The following is a 17,234-nucleotide window of genomic DNA, read 5'->3' as shown; positions in this document are numbered from 1 at the left end:
AGTCTTGGAAGATTGTATGTTTCTAGGAATTTATCCATTTAGGTTGTCTAATTTGTTGGCATATCATTGTTTGTAGTATTCTCTTATAATCAGTCCTTTGTATTTCTGTGCTGTCAGTTGTAATTTCTCCTCTTTCATTTCTGATTTTATTGGGGCTCTCTTTTTTTTTTTTTTTTTAAATTCCACACCTCTTTTTTTTTTTTTTAATTTATTAATTTATTTATTTATGGCTGTGTTGGGTCTTCGTTTCTGTGTGAGGGCTTTCTCTAGTTGTGGCAAGCGGGGGCCACTCTTCATCGCGGTGCGTGGGCCTCTCACTATCGCAGCCTCTCTTGTTGCGGAGCACAGGCTCCAGACGCGCAGGCTCAGTAATTGTGGCTCACGGGCCTAGTTGCTCCGCGGCATGTGGGATCTTCCCAGACCAGGGCTTGAACCCGTGTCCCCTGCATTGGCAGGCAGATTCTCAACCACTGCGCCACCAGGGAAGCCCTCTCTTTTATTTTTTAATGAGTCTGGCTAAAAGTTTGTAGATTTTATCTTTCAAAGAACCAATGCTTAGTTTCATTGTATTTTCTGTTGTTTTTTTAGTCTCTGTTTCATTTATTTCTGCTCTAATCTTTATCATTTCTTCCTTATACTCACTGAGCTTTGCTTGTTCTTCATTTTGTTTTTTTTAAATCTACTTTTAGATTGCTTGAGATTTTTCTTGTTTCTTGGGGTAGGCCTGTATCACTATGAACTTCCTCTTAGAACTGCTTTTTGCTGTGTCCCATAGATGTTGGACACTTGTGTTTCCATTTTCGTTTGTCTTCAGGTATTATTGATTTCCTCTTTGATTTCTTTGTTGACTCATTTGTTGTTTAGTAGCATGTTGTTTAGTCTCCACATGTTTGTGTTTTTTCTAGTTTTCTGCTTGTAGTTGATTTCTAGTTTCATATTTTTTGGTGAAAAAGGCACTTGAAATTATTTCAGTCTTAAATTTATCAAGCCTTGTTTTGTGGCCTAGCATGAGATCTGTCCTGGAGTATGTTCAATATGCACTTGAAAATAATGTATTTTGCCACTTTTGGATAGACTGTTCTCTATCTATTAATTCTATCTGGTCTAATGTGTCGTTTAAGGCCAGTGTTTCCTTGTTGATATGATCTGTCCATTGATGTAAGTAGAGTGTAATGTCCCCTAGTATTATTGTGTTATTGTCAGTTTCTCCCTTTATTTCTATTAATATTTGCTTTATATATTTAGGTACTCCTATGTTGGTTGTATAAATGTTTGCAAATGTTATATTCTCTTGTTGGATTGACCCCTTTATCATTATGTAATGCCCTTCTTTGCCTTTTGATATGATCTTTGTTTTAAAGTCTATTTTGTCTGATATGAGTAACGTCCTAGCTTTCTTTTCTTTTACATTTGCATGAAATATCTTTTTCCATCCCTTCACTTTCAGTCTATGTGTATCTTTAGATCTGACTTGAGTCTCTTGTAGGCAGCATATAGATAGGTCTCATTTTTTTAATCCATTCAGCCACTGTAAGTCTTTTGCTTGGTGCATTTATTCCATTTACCTTTAAAGTAATTATTGATAGGTATGTGCTTTTTGACATTTTGTTAATTTTTTTCTGGTTGTTTTTGTAGTTCTTCTCTGTTCCTGTCTTGTTCTCTTGGTTTCTTCCCTTGTGGTTTGATGGATTCCTTTAGTGTTACATTTGGATTTGTTTCTCTTTATTTGTTGTCTATCCATTGTAAGTTTTTGTTTGTGGTTACCATGAATTTCATAAATATTGAACTGTATATATATATTTGTCTATTTTAAGCTGATGGTCACTTAAGTTCAAAGGCATTCTAAAAGCACTACATTTTTACATGTACCCCATTCTTTGTTTTTTATTTCATATTTTATATCTCTTTATTTTGTGTATACCTTAACTATTTTTTGTAATTATAGTTGATTATACTGCACTTGACCCTTTAACAACATGGAAGTTAGGGACACTGACCCTCTGTGCAGTCTAAAATGTGCGTATAAGTTTACAGTTGACTCTCTGTACCTGTGGTTCCGTATCTGCAGATTCAACCAACAGTGGACTGTGTAGTATTATTGTACATATTTAGTGAAAGAGAACTGTGTGTAAGTGGACCAGTGCAGTTAAGATCCATGTTGTTTAAGGGTCAACTGTTCTCTGGTCTTTTAACTTTCATACTAGCTTTTTTTTTTAAAGAAATTCACATTCTTTTATTTATTTATTTATTTTATTTATGGTTGTGTTGGGTCTTCGTTTCTGTGCGAGGGCTTTCTCTAGTTGCGGCAAGCGGGGACCACTCTTCATTGCGGTGTGCAGGCCTCTCACCATCGCGGCCTCTCGTTGCGGAGCACGGGCTCCAGACGCTCAGGCTCAGTAATTGTGGCTCACGGGCCCAGTTGCTCCGTGGCATGTGGGATCCTCCCAGACCAGGGCTCGAACCCGTGTCCCCTGCATCGGCAGGCAGACTCCCAACCACTGCGCCACCAGGGAAGCCCCATACTAGCTTTTTAAGTGGCTGATCCACTGCCTTTACTATGTATTTGCTTTTATCAGTGAGATTTTTCCTTTGATGTATTTTCTTTTTTTTTTTTATCTTTTTAAATGTTTTTTAAATTTATTTTTGGCTGTGTTGGGTCTTCGTTGCTGCACATGGGCTTTCTCTAGTTGTGGTGAGTGGGGGCTACTCTTCATTGTGGTATGTGGGCTGCTCATTTCAGTGGCTTCTCTTGTTGTGGAGCATGGGCTCTAGGTGTGCAGGCTTCAGTAGTTGTGGCACATGGGCTCAGTGGTTGTGGCTCGCTGGCTCTAGAGCGTGGGCTCAGTAGTTGTGGCACACGAGCTTAGTTGCTCTGCAGCATGTGGGATCTTCCTGGACCAGGGCTCGAACCCGTGTCGCCTGCATTGGCAGGCGGATTCTTAACCACTGCACCACCAGGGAAGTCCCTCATATATGTTTTTATTTCTAGTTGGTGCCTTTTCTTTTCTGCTTGAAGGAGACCTTGACATTTCATGTAAGGCTGGTTTAGTAGTGAACTCTTTTAGTTTTTGCTTGTCTGAGAAACTCTTTCTCCTTCAGTTCTGAATGATAACCTTGCTGGATAGATGCTAAGTGGTTAAGTCTTTTCCGCTCAGCATTTTATATGTATCCTGCCATTCCTTTCTGGCCTATAAAGTTTCTGCTGAAAAATCAGCTGAGAGTCTTATGGGGTTTTCCTTGTATGTGATTAGTTGTTTTTCTCTTGCTGCCTTTAACACATTATTGACCAGAGATCTATTAATACATCTTTTGTTACCTGAATGTTATTGACTGGAGATGTATCAATACGTTTTTAGAGAGTGATACAATTAACATCACCATACAAAGTTGTTAGAGCTTAAAATTGATCAAGGGTTCATTATACAACTTATGAATGTCGTTATCATTTGCATTTTGCTCCATTAGGTTTTTGTTCCAACCTTGTGTATATTATAAACACAAGTTTGTTACCATAAAATTTTCAAAAATGATGCATCGCGAGATTTTGAGTGAAGAAGAATTTTTCGGTGAATTTTATGCAGATACTTTCTCTGATTGTCCAAGTGACATATATACTAGTGTCTCAGAAGATGATAGTTCTTCAGAATATAGTTCTGATTCAGACAATGTGAATGTTAGACCAACAAAAAGACAAAAAAACTTAGTGATTGATTCTGATATGGAAAGTGAAAATGAAACTCATGGTGCTGGAGAATGCTCCCTTGCTTCTGCAGAAGAGTGGATTGCAGACAACATTTCACAAAAATTAGAAGACTTTACAGGTGTGTCAGGTGTAACTATTGAATGTAATAACCTGCAAAGTGTTAGTGAAATAACAGAATTAATTTTTGGTAACGACTTTTTCGAGTTGGTTGCTTCTCAAACAAACTTGTATCACCAACAGAATGAAAAAGCATATAAAAAGTATGATAAGGCTTTAAAATGGACTGATGTAACCAATAGTGATATGAAGAAGTTTCTTAGATTAATATTTTTTTTTAAGAGGTATGAAGCTTCCTTTATTTTTTTTTGAATTTTATTTTATTTTATTTTTTTATACAGTAGGTTATTAGTTATCTATTTTATACATATTAGTGTATATATGTCAATCCCAATCTCCCAATTCATCCTACCACTGCCCCCCCGCCCACCACTTTCCCCCTCTTGGTGTCCATACGTTTGTTCTCTACATCTGTGTCTCTATTTCTGCCTTGCAAACTGGTTCATCTGTACCATTTTTCTAGATTCCACATATATGCGTTAATATATGATATTTGTTTTTCTCTTTCTGACTTACTTCACTCTGTATGACAGTCTCTAGGTCCATCCACATCTCTACAAATGACCCAATTTAGTTCCTTTTTATGGCTGAGTAATATTCCATTGTGTATATGTACCAGACATCCACTCGTCTGTCGATGGGTGTTTAGGTTGCTTCCATGGATTAAAAATTTTGATGGGACAAATAAGAAAGTCATACTGGAAAGAATATTGATCGACTGATTCCTTACTTGAAACACCTATCTTGCCAAAGATTATGACGAGAAGAAGGTTTGAAAAAATAATGACGTTTCTTCACTTCAACAATAACTCAGAAACTCTACTTACTGCAGACAGAGAGGTTCAAAAGTTAAACCTCTTTTGGATTATTTTCTACCAAAATTTCCATTGATCTATATACCCAAACAAGAGCTATCACTTGATGAGGCAATGATAAAGTGGAGAGGATGACTCAGATTCAAAACCTATAATCCCAGAAAACTTACAAAATAAGTTTGGTCAGGATGGTTAACGAAAGTGAAACTGGGTATATATGCAACCTTGAGATTTACATGGGTGAAGGATAGAAACTGCAAGAAACAATTTTATTGGTCCTACAACCTTATCTTGGTTCATGGCACTGTATTTACCAAGACAATTATTAAAACAGTGTGTCCACATCTGAAATATTGTTGAAAAATAAAACCAGAATTTGTGGGACTATAAGAGAGAATCATGGTCTACCAAACCAATCAAGAGAAATCTAAAAATCTACAGAGGGGAGAAATGACATTCTTATGGAAGGGAAAAGTGATTTTTCTTATATGGAAAGACAAAAGGCTAGTCTGCATGGTGACAACTATTCATTATGCCTCCATAGCATCTACAGGAAAAGAAGACAGGAGGACTGGCCATCAGATGACTAAGCCCACTTGTATATTAAAGTATAATAAATGTATGAAAGGAGTTGATTGATCCAGTCAATACCTGGCAAACTGCAATATCCTCTGGAAAACTCGAAAATGATATAAGAAAGTGGGTTTCTATTTGAGTAATTGCACTTTATTCAATGCGTTTAAAATTTATTGTAGCCTTAATGCACAGAATAAAATGACTTACAAGCAATTTTTGTTAGCAGTAGCTAGAGAATGGGTAATTGACCATTCTGGTGAGTATAGTGGTAGTCCCGCACCTGGTCCTTCTTGTGGTGTTTCTAAAAGAGCCCCCCACAAAGATCCACCTTGTCGACTATCAGGTAAAATAAAAGAACATGTTCTAGAGGAAATAATACCCACAGGACTAAAAAAAAATGCCACGGGGCTTCCCTGGTGGCACAGTGGTTAAGAATCTGCCTGCCAGTGCAGGGGACACGGGTTTGAGCCCTGGTCCGGGAAGATCCCACATGCAGAGCAACTAAGCCCGTGCGCCACAACTACTGAGCCTGCGCTCTAGAGCCCTCAAGCCACAACTACTGAGCCTGCGTGCCACAACTACTGAAGCCCAAGCACCTAGAGCCTGTGCTCTGCAATGAGAAGCCACCTCAATGAGAAGCCTGCGCACTGCAACAAAGAGTAGCCCCCACTTGCCGCAACTAGAGAAAGCCCGTGTGCAGCAACGAAGACCCAATGCAGCCAAAAATAAATAAAATTAAAAAAAAAAAAATGCTGCCAGAAAGTGTAGAGTCTGCTCTTCCAGGGGAAAGCACAGTGAAACACGATATATTTGTAATAGATGTTCTGTTCCCTTGCACAGAGGTGCCTGCTGTACTGCCTATCACACTCTAATGAAATATTAGAATGCTTTAGTTAGACATGTACAAAGTTTCAAAGAAATACATTAAGTGCAAAAACAGTTGTTAATAGTTATACTCAAACGCGGGTGTTTCAGTATTCACTTATATAACAAATCGCTGGCCACAGGCATCAGTTTCTGCAAAAATCCCCTGGCCAATAATGTGTTAAGATTCTCTCCTTATCTTTAACTCTTGCCATTTTAATTATAATATGTCATGGTGAGGATATCTTTGGGTTCATCTTATTTGGGAATCTCTGTGCTTCTTGGACCTGGATATCTACTTCCTTCCTGAGGTTAGGAAAGTTTTCAGCCATTATTTATTCAAATAAGGTTTCTGTCCCTTTCTCTCTTCTCCTTTGGGAATCCTATAATGTGAAAGTTAGTATGCTTGATGTCGTCCCAGAAGTCCCTTAACTCTCATTTAAAAAAAAATTCTTTCTTTTTGCTGTTACGATTGGGTGATTTCCACTATTCTGTCTTACAGATTGCTCATCTGTTCTTCCATATCATCTAATCTGCTGTTGATTCCCTCTAGCATATTTTTTCTGTTTTTGTATTCTTCACTTTTGATTAGTTCTTTCTTATATTTTCTAAGTCTTTGTTGAAGTTCTCACTGAATTCTTCCATTCTTCTCCCAAGTTTGGTGAGCATCCTTATGACTGTTTCTTTGAACTCTTTATCAGATAAATTACTTATCTCTGTTTCATTAGGGGTTTTTCCTGGGGGTTTATTTTGTTGTTTCTTTTGGAACATATTCCTCTGTCTCCCTTTTGTTTGACTTTTGGTTTTTGCTTCTATGAATTTAAGCAAAACAGCTACCTCTCCTCCTCTTTTCAAGGAGTGGCCTTGGGTGAAAGCTTTCCTGTGTAGATTGTTTGCACCTGGCAGCTTTGACAGGCTTGCTGGGGCTGGAGTGCATCTGGGCAGGCATAGTCCCTGGGGAGTGTGGTCTCTTGGTGGAGTGCCTGGGGCTGGAGTGGGCGTGGGGCAGTCCCTGGAAAGCGCTACACCTGAGGCCATGGAACTTTTATTTGTAGTGAAGGGAGGTAGACCCATAAAACAATAAATATATAAAACAATGTATGGTGAAAACTGCTTTAAAGGAAAGTTAAGCAAAAGTAAGTGGGTAGAGAGGGACGAATGTGGGGACTGCTGCTTTATACTGGGTGTTCAGGAAAGTGAAGGGGAATGATAAATACATTGACAGTGGGAACAGCAAATGCAAAGACTGTGATATGAGAAATGTTTAACATGTTTGAGGAGCATCAAAGTGGCCAGTTGGAGCACAGTAAGGGGCTAAATAATAGGAGGTAAGACCAAGCCAGATTGGGCATTGCCTTGTAGGCCATTAGAATTTAAGACTTTATTCTGAAAGAATGGAAAGCCATTGGAAGGTGTTGGGTGGGGAAGTGACATGATCTGATTTATGTGTGGAGTGTATACTAGGAGGACAAAGATTGAAGGTTTTTCTGAGTGATGGATAATGTTAGTAGGGAAAAGCAAAACATTTTTAAAAAACAGAACCAGAAAGGCTTTTTAAACTAGCATACATTTGTTCAGCACTTACTTTTTATGTTTGTTATTTGATAGTGACTGGGGAAGGATGGAAATTATTGTAATTTCTGTTTTCAGGGAGCTCAGTGTATACTGGGGATGATACACCTAAACAATTACAGTGCAGAATGGTACGTGCTGTGACGGAGGTTTGTACAAAACAGTTAGGAGAACACAGAGGAGGGTTTGTCTAATGTGGCAGTATGATAGAGTGAGTATTGGTAAAGGATTTACAGGTGTTTACTTGAATAAAGATTCCAAGAATTGTGAGAATTTAGGCAAATAAAGAATGCATTTAGGTGTCTTAACTTTGTTTTTAGCATTCATATACAGTCGTCATCTTTGTGTATCTCCTGTTTCCAGTTTTCTTTCTTGCCTACAGCTAATTCTTTCCTCCTTTTTTCCCTGTGGCCCAGGCCATGATGGTGGCATGATTGTATTTAAACTGGAACGGGAACGGCCAGCCTATGCTGTTCATGGCAATATGCTTCATTATGTCAAGGACCGATTCTTACGTCAGTTGGATTTCAACAGCTCCAAAGATGTAGCTGTGATGCAGTTGCGGAGGTAAATCAGACTTGTTTCTTCCTTCCAAACTGTCTCATCTGTTACCATGAAACAATACTCACAAACTGGAGTCTGTTCTGTTAACAACGTTTTGGATCTCATCTCCTGTCACAGGTAGAATTCCCAGGAGCATGGTGGTGGCCATGAGGCCAATGGGGACTTCCCTGTTGACAATGCTAGAGACGCTGTGGAAAGGAAGTTATACTGCCAAGTTTGCCAGGTGTCTTGAAAACCAGGGAAAGTTTCCTGGTTGAGAGTAGCCCAGCTTGGTGACAGGCCTCTTTGCCTTTATTTAGCATTTCTTTTCTATACCTCTCCCTTTGCTTTTCAGCAAAATGCATGCAGCTCTAAACCAGAATATATGTCTCTGGAAACTCTTAACTCGGAAGATATGATAATATCTAGGGTGCCTGGCAAAAGGAACTATCCTCTTGGAAAGCCAGATGTATCAGCATGCTGAAACATTCATGGTGGCAGGCTTTGGCATAAGGGTTTGATAACCACCCTCCAGCATTACCACAATAAAAAAATGGGTTTATGTTATCACTCCAAGGGACAGGAGAAACTAGCCAGAGACAAATCACATCATGTTACTCTGTGGTATCCACTGCAATTATGTGTAGGAATTTGTACCCAAGAAGAATCAATCCCACTCACTACAGTGAGTGCTAACTATACCTTCTGTTGAATAAGTAGACTTGTACTAGGTGTGCTTTTTTAAAACTCTGTGCTCAAAGCTGAAATAGGGGAGTCCCTAAGCCTTAAAGGAGGGAAGAAATAGATGCAACATTCATTTATTTTTATTCCAGAAAAATGATAAGTATATCTGTAAAGATGAGGTAAGTAGGAGGTGTAGTAGTAATTCCTTTTTTCCTATTGTCATTATGTCTTTTTACTAATTTCTCTGTTTTTTGTATATATATCTCTAGTGGTTCCAAGTTCCCAGTGTTCAACATGTCGTACAATCCAGCAGAAAATGCAGTCCTACTATGTACAGTAAGTAAACCTCCCAGGATCTCCTCATTTCCCATAGCTCTCTTTCTCATGCCCTTAGAGGATCTCTAATGGCTTCTTAGAAACTATTTAATGGTCATTTTGAGAGAGCTGAAACAGTAAACAGAGGCTCAAACCAGGCAGGCTTCAGCTGTCATAAACATGTTAAGGGTTTGTGTACTTACATCTTTCATAAGGCGAACAACTTCTAAACTTAATGGAGCATCGGGATGAATCACCCAAATCACTGAAAGTAATTTGAAAGAATGTTTGGGACTATATCCTATTCAAAGGAGATGCTTATCTTGATTCCCTCCATTTGGGTGAAAATAGTAGAGCTGATTTTGAGAGGAGTTCCTTTCAGTGGTGTTACCTTTGGGGTCATCAAGTAGCCCTCCTTATTTCTTGCCATACAATTAAAAAAAAAAAAAAAAAAAGAAAGAAATGACATTCTAATTTTAGTGCCTTCATTGCCAAGTCAGAAGAATGAAAACCTGTCTTTCCCGATATGACTTCTGGTGTCTGATCCCAGTTCTTCTTCAATATCTAACAGTCCCATATTTTCCTCCTGGCACTTTCCTTTAATGTTTTTTCTTTGATGTCTTTTTTTTACCTTCAAACAGACTTTTAAGTTGATGAATATACTCAGGTGGGGCACTGGAATATTGGGGTCTTAGTCTGTTAATTTGTGGAATAGAGAGCAGTCCTTGCTTTCATTCAAAAGATATCTACATCTTTGGAAGATAAAAGAAAAATAAGGTGACATGAATGCTGAATTCTTTGGCAATGAGCCCTATAATTTTTAGCTGTAGAAACGTTCAAATGCCTTCTGAGTGAAAGGTGTGAAAAGTATAGTTTCAGGTTGCTGTCTGTATAATGGTGCTGTTTTCTATGTCAGAGTAAACTGGTATCTTGGGTGCTCTTACTAACAATTCCTCCCTTTCCTCTACAGAGAGCCAGTAATTTAGAGAATAGTACCTATGACTTGTACACCATCCCCAAGGATGCCGACTCCCAGAATCCTGATGGTAGGCATTCGCTTTGTATACCCGACTCTGCTCCTAGCTCTCCTCACCCAAATCATCACTCCTCTTCAAGTTTTTCACGTTCCGTCCCCAGGCCATGGCTACATCACTCATGTCTGTTGGCAGGTGCTGCTGACAATTGCATCAGAGGCAACCGTGATGTGAAATATTCATGTTCCTCCTCCATTTTATTACTCCAGCTAGATATATATATTTTATAATTTGGTTATTAGAAACTCTCCATTTTCTCTTTCAGCACAGCATGTTATCCTAGTTTATTGTCAGCTGATGTGACTTTCACCCTGGTAGTTTCATTTATTTAAAAACGTGGCTCCAATCTTGCAGTGTCTCATCCTGGGACTAGGGATTTATGCTCTCCCATCCATATCCAGATCCGATTTGCTTCCTTTTGCATGTCAGAAAGACGAGGCTGTTAACAGCCCCTCACCCCACCAGGGATCCCGGATCCAGCTGAGACCCCTGCCTGCCTCTTCCATCACCAACATCCCTTTTTAGTCCTTTCTGCTAGAACTTGCTGACAAAACATTCTCAGAATAGATTTGAGTCTCACTTATGCTCCTTTTAGTGTACTTCCTCCAGTTGGTTTGTAGGTCAGAGGTTTGTTCCTCAGGTCCCCACTCTTAGTACCATACTTTCATGATATTTTAGACCGAATCAGCAGATTCTGAGAAATATTTTGCTAGCTCTGTCCTATTGTGGGTGCCACTGTGTCATTATTGCTGCTAATATCATCACTCTCCTATAAGTGTGGTCATGGTGAGAAGAGAGAAAACCTGTAGGTCTTTGATATCCATAAATCAAAGTCTCCCCTATAAATTAATCAGTCAAGCCATTTCTGACCAATTTTTTTTATTTGGTCCTGCTTACCCATCCCCTTGCTTCTTTTCCCCATCTGTTTACAATTAATAGAGTCTAAAATGTTTTGGTTTTGTCTTATAACCACTTTTATTTTACCGTCTCCATTTTTTGAGGGAGATAATAATTATTAAAGGAATAAAGGTACAACACAGAGGAAGAGAAAGAGCAAAGGCTTGAATAGTGTGGTTCTTCGGCCCCTGGAAAATGGGAGTGTTGGTTGTGATAATAATTAATTTTGTAAATTGCCTGACACCCCTGGTTGTCAGGGGGTGGCCTGGCAAGGCTGGCCAGCACGTATTGTCCAGTTTCCTGCTGATACTAATAGATAAAAAAATATTTCCGCGCATCCTTCTGTGTATCTCCTTTGAAGTTTCCCAGAGTGTGGAGTGCCCATTCGGAATTCTAATCAGCCAGTGAAGTGTTTGGGAACTGAGAAACACGTTGTAACTTTGTTGAGTGATTGATTGACATTTATGGAGCATCAGCTTGGTGCTAAATAGTGCCTAGCATAGAGCTGGGGGATTTAGTTAGGAGCGCTCTGCCCCACCCTGCTCTACTAGGAGGTCTGCATTTGCATGTTAAAAGCAGCAGAGCAGCTGCGTCCTGGAGAGGGGGCTCTGTCTCTACTCCAGCTTGTTGAGATAGGAGGTCCAAGACACTCACAGGCTGCTTGCTTTGTGCTGCAGCTTGGCCAGCGAGGCCCTCCCTGCTCGTTAGCTTGATGGAATGTGCTGTCTCCCAAGATGGGGGTGGTCCTTCTGCCAGTATATGGTGTTGGCTGAAATGCAGTCACTTGGCCTAGAGAAAAGAGGCTTGGCAGGGGTGGAGGTTGGAGTTTGGAGGGGACTGGTGGGGAAAAGTCACTGACAATAGCCTCAGGTCATGGCTGAATGAGTTAGGAAGCAGCTGAACTGGCAAAGCCAACATGGCAGCCAGCAAGACTGGCAGCTTCATGGCACCTGACTCTGTCACCTGCCAGTAGCTTACTACATGCTCCTGCCCTTTGGTTTTGTTCCTCTCAGCTCCTGAAGGGAAACGATCCTCAGGCCTGACAGCTGTTTGGGTTGCTCGCAATCGGTTTGCTGTCCTAGATCGGATGCATTCGGTGAGTTAAGACTAAAAAGGGAAATTAATTTGGACAGTGTGGTGGCAGTGGCCTGTGTATTGCAGAATAAAGAGCATTTTTTTTCCCCTTACTCTCCCCCGGGCAGCTGTGGTCCTCATGTATTGGCTGCTTTCTCCTTAGCTCTACCCCAAACCCCTTGGGAAAAAAAGGCCTTAAAATTGATTTGATTGGGTGGATGATCACTGTGGCTCTGGGCTTAAGAACCAAGCTAAAGTCACTCTTGATAACACAGGAGCCAAAAAACATCAAATTTGAAATAGGTGAGCTGGGAAGTCCCTGACGGTCCAGTGGTTAGGACTTGGCGCTTTCACTGCTGGGGCCCGGGTTCGATCCCTGGCCTGGGAACTAAGATCCTGCAAGCCACGTGGCAAGCCCCCACCCCGTCCCCCACCAAAAAAATGAAATAGGTGAGCTAGATAAGGAGTAGATCCTCTTCCTTATCCTACTACCTCTGATGGTACTTAAAAGGTAATGGGTCCTAAAAAAGTTAAGCAAAGCTCTCTCAAGAAAATATTTAACAAAAATTTAAGCCTCAGAAGTGCTGTATTCTCTCTCTGGTTGATTGAGGAATTCAGATTTTAGTTGGACTTCTCAGGATATTTCAATTGAAAAAAAAAAAAGCTATCAAGACGCTTGGAGAGGATCTTAGTTGGAGTGGTCTAGGTAGAGTGGTGATTGACCTGGACAGACAGAAAACAAAAATACTTTGTTTATTGAAGCTAAGGAATAATTGCTGAGGGACGTTGTCAGCTGACATCATCTTACATGTATTCCTCTTAACCCCACCTTTTATACTCATTTCAGCTTCTGATCAAGAATCTGAAGAATGAGATCACCAAAAAGGTACAGGTGCCCAACTGTGATGAGATTTTTTACGCTGGCACAGGCAACCTCCTGCTTCGAGATGCAGAATCCATCACGCTCTTTGACGTACAGCAGAAGCGGTAACATGTCAGATGCCCCTAAGCAGACAGGCATATAGTGGGGGAGAGTGGAAATCTTTAGTGGGAGCTTTTCTTCCCCCAAGTGAGTTTGACCTGTGGCTTAGCCACTTCTTGTGCTGTAACTCCAAGACTCTTTCTAACCACTTTTTTTCCTCTGTGATCACTCTCCATCCTGTACATACACACTAGCATTACAACAAGGGACTTATTTGTTTTCAGAGCATTTATCTGAACAAAGAATGCTCTTGGGACTTAGAATAATAGGGACACAGAAATGAATAACATAGTTCCTGTACTTAAAGGAGCTTATAGTCCATTGGTGAAAACAGACATACACAAGTCCCTAATAATACATGGGAATGAGGGGCAGGGAGTTGAGGAAGAGGGAAGTATACAATGTGAGCCAAATGTTTAAGTCACTGAACTGTAATACAGAAAATGTTTATTTGGTATTATTTTAAGAAATTTCGGTTTACATTAATTTGGAGATGAAAAGGAGGTAGGTCATAACCTGGAATAAGGGAATCAGGTCCACTCACATTTGCCCTTCTCTCTCTATCCCAGGACTCTGGCATCTGTGAAGATTTCCAAGGTGAAATATGTTATCTGGTCAGCAGACATGTCCCATGTAGCACTACTGGCCAAACATGGTAAGTCTTCATTATGTCCACCCTGATTTAGAGACCAGTCCCTCCCTCCCCATCCCTGCCAGTCTACTTCACTCACCCTGTCCAGCAGAGCACTCATGTCCTTTGCCTCTTACAGCCATTGTGATCTGTAACCGCAAACTGGAGGCTCTATGTAACATTCATGAGAACATTCGTGTCAAGAGTGGGGCCTGGGATGAGAGTGGGGTATTTATCTATACCACAAGCAACCACATCAAATATGCTGTCACCACCGGGTAAGTCGATTATCTGAGATACAGAATGGGAGAAAGTGGCTTCTTAAAATCACTGTCCTGTCTCAGGAGACATACTGAAGTCCTCCTTGAACTGTCTTCGTGGAAAAGCTTTGTCTGGCATATATGTGCTAGGAGCATCAAAACATTCTTCTTTCAACTCTTTTAAAATTGTGAAATATGACACAAATATAGAAAATTACATAGGTTATAAATATATGAAATAGCAAATAGGTACATAATGAACATCTGTGTAACTGCCACCCAAGTCAAGAAATAGAACATTTCTGACACCCCAGAAGCCCTTTGCCACGTGGTCCCTATTGATCACAACCCTCTCTCTTCCTCAAAGATAACATTATTCTGACTTTTATGATAATTTCTTTCTTGCTTTTCTTTGCAATTTTACCACCCAGTATGTGTCTTAAAATAATGATTTAATTTTGCCTGGTTTTGAACTTCATGTAAATTAAATCATGCTGAATATATTATTTCATATTTTGCTTATTTTGCTCAATATACTGTTTGTAAGATTCATCCATGTTGTAGCTCTAGATTATTTGTTTTTGTTGTTGTATAATATTCTATTATATAAATATGCCACAGTTTATCAGTTCTATTCTAGAGGGATAGTTGGGTGATTTCTAGGTTTTGTCTATTATAAATGATGTTCTTTTAAACATTCTTCCATGTATTCTGGTTCATATGCACATACATTTCTCTCTAGAGCAGAATTGCTAGGTCATAGAGTGTGCTTATCTTCACATTTGCTAGGTAATGTGAAAGAGTGGTTTTACCAATTTGCATGCCCACCAGCGTTGTATAAAAGTTTCTTTGCTTGTCACGCTGGCCAGCACTTGCCTTTGTCAGACTCATTTTTGTCCGGTAGATGTGCGATGTATCTTGTAATTTTACTTTGCTATTTCTCTGATTCCCCAGGAGAGTGGACAACTTTTTATTTAGCCATCCATCAGGATTTCCTCTTCTATGAATTCTGTTCAAGTCTTTTACCCTTTATTTAAATGAGTTGTCCTTATTCTTTTGTTATAGGAGTTCTTTATATATTTGAATATCAGTCCTTTGTCAGGGCTATGTGTTGCAAATATTATCTCCTCCCATTCTATAGTATGTCTTTTGATTCTCTTTTGATATCCATTAATGAACAGAAGTTCTTAGTTTAATGTAGTTGAATTTATGAATCTTATTCTTTATGGATATCAGGTTTTGTGTCCTATTTAAGAAATCTTTGTTGACGCCAAGATCATAAAGGCATTCTTTTATATTTTCTTATGAAAACTTTATAGTTTTGCCTTTTATATGTAGGTCTATAATCTACCTGAAGTTGATTTTTTTGTATGGTGTGAGGTGTCATGGGCTCAGCTTTACTTTTTCCATAAGGACACTCAGTTTTGTACCAGCATCATGTATTGAAAAAACCAGCCTTTCCCCATAGTTCTGCAGAGCCATCTTTGTGATATATGAATCACGTTTACAAAAATGCAAGGATCTGTTTTTTGTTTTTTGTGTTTGTTTTTTTATTTTTGGCTGCATTGGGTCTTTGTTGCTGCACATGGGCTTCCTCTAGTTGCAGTGAGCGGGGGCTACTCTTCGTTGCAGTGCGCGGGCTTCTCATTGTGGTGGCTTCTCTTGTTGCGGAGCACAGGCTCTAGGCACGCGGGCTTCAGTTGTTGTGGCACGCGGACTCTAGAGTGCAGGCTCAGTAGTTGTGGCACATGGGCTTAGTTGCTCCGCGGCATGTGGGATCTTCCCGGACCAGGGACTGAACCCGTGTCCCCTGCGTTGGCAGGCGGATTCTTAACTACTGCGCCACCAGTGAAGTTCCAAGGGTCTGTTTTTTGTGGTCTATCTCTAATCGAATTCTACACTGTCTTAAGTATTATAGTCTTGTAAGTCTTTACATCTGGTAAAGCAGTTCCACAAATCTTACCCACTTTGTTTTACTTTTTTTTAAGTTATTAGGCTATTTTCAAATTAGTTTTGCCTTGAAAAGGCATATTTTCAAGTAATTTTTTGTCTTGAAAAGGTATAAATTTTAGATTACCTTGTGAAATTCCATGCCAAAAAAAAAAAGACAAACGGGAGTTCCCGGGCCCTGGTCGGGGAACTAAGATCTTTTTTTTTTTTAGAAAGTTGATTTTTCTCTCTTTTTTTTTAAATTAATTAATTAATTTTTGTCTGTGTTGGGTCTTCATTGCTGCGTGTGGGCTTTCTCTAGTTGCAGTGAGGGGGGCACTACTCTTCGTTGCAGTGCACGGGCTTCTCATTGCAATGGCTTCTCTTGTTGCGGAGCACGGGCTCTAGGCGCCCGGACTTCACTAGTTGTGGCACATGGGCTCAGTAGTTGTGGCACACAGGCTTAGTTGCTCCATGGCATGTGGGATCTTCCCAGACCAGGGCTCAAACCCGTGTCCCCTTCATTGGCAGGGGGATTCTTAACCACTGCGCCACGAGAGAAGTCCCGGGAACTAAGATCTTGCAAGCCTCACGGCATGGCCAAAAAAACCCAAAAAAACAAAAGCAAAAAACCCTATTGTGATTTCAGTTGGGATTGTGAATCTGTATGTGATTTGGGGATTTTGGGTGTAATTATTATCTTTACAATATTAAGTTTCCTAATTTGTGAACATGATATAGTAGCTTTTCATTTATTTAGGGCTTCTGAAACATCTTTCAATAAAGGTTTATAATTTTATCCATAGAGAGTTTGCATTTTCTTTGGTTAGATTTATTCTTAGGCATTTGATAGTTTTTAATGCTATTTGTAAATGGATAGTATCCATTTAAGAATTCAATTTTCTAATTTTTCCTGATATTTAGAAATACAACTAAGTTTTAAATTAACTTTATTTCAGAGACCTTGCTAGACTCTTATTAATTCTATTAATTTATTTATATTTTCTTTTCAAATACTCATAGCATCTGTAGGTAATGACACTTTTGTTTCTTCTTTCCAGCACTTATTCCTTTATGTATTTTTCTTGTCTTACTGCACTGACCAAGATCTCCAGCACAGAGCTGAATAAACATGGTGATAGCAAACTTTCTTGTCTTATTCCCGATTTACAGGGTGACTTTTCAGTGTATTGGCATTATGTAAGCTTGCTGTAGATTTTTTATAAATATTTTTTATC

General features: G+C 39.6%; 1 protein-coding gene across 2 annotated transcripts in view; it reads left to right on the top strand.

Moving 5' to 3' along the window:
• The window catches only part of COPA (COPI coat complex subunit alpha), a 51,171-nt gene that overhangs the window by 23,013 nt on the left and 10,924 nt on the right, over window positions 1-17,234 (top strand). The window contains exons 11-17 of one of the 2 annotated variants that reach the window (XM_059934663.1): window positions 8,064-8,214; window positions 9,144-9,210; window positions 10,160-10,235; window positions 12,134-12,216; window positions 13,042-13,181; window positions 13,746-13,831; window positions 13,920-14,085. In XM_059934663.1, coding sequence (XP_059790646.1) covers window positions 8,064-8,214; window positions 9,144-9,210; window positions 10,160-10,235; window positions 12,134-12,216; window positions 13,042-13,181; window positions 13,746-13,831; window positions 13,920-14,085 — 769 coding nt within the window. The remainder of the gene's footprint in view (window positions 1-8,063; window positions 8,215-9,143; window positions 9,211-10,159; window positions 10,236-12,133; window positions 12,217-13,041; window positions 13,182-13,745; window positions 13,832-13,919; window positions 14,086-17,234) is intronic. The other variant, XM_059934670.1, reaches the window with a different exon arrangement.

The sequence above is a fragment of the Balaenoptera ricei genome, chromosome 1 (genome assembly GCF_028023285.1).
Source record: "Balaenoptera ricei isolate mBalRic1 chromosome 1, mBalRic1.hap2, whole genome shotgun sequence".
Taxonomy (NCBI): domain Eukaryota; kingdom Metazoa; phylum Chordata; class Mammalia; order Artiodactyla; family Balaenopteridae; genus Balaenoptera; species Balaenoptera ricei.
This window is presented reverse-complemented; position numbering and strand designations above follow the sequence as displayed.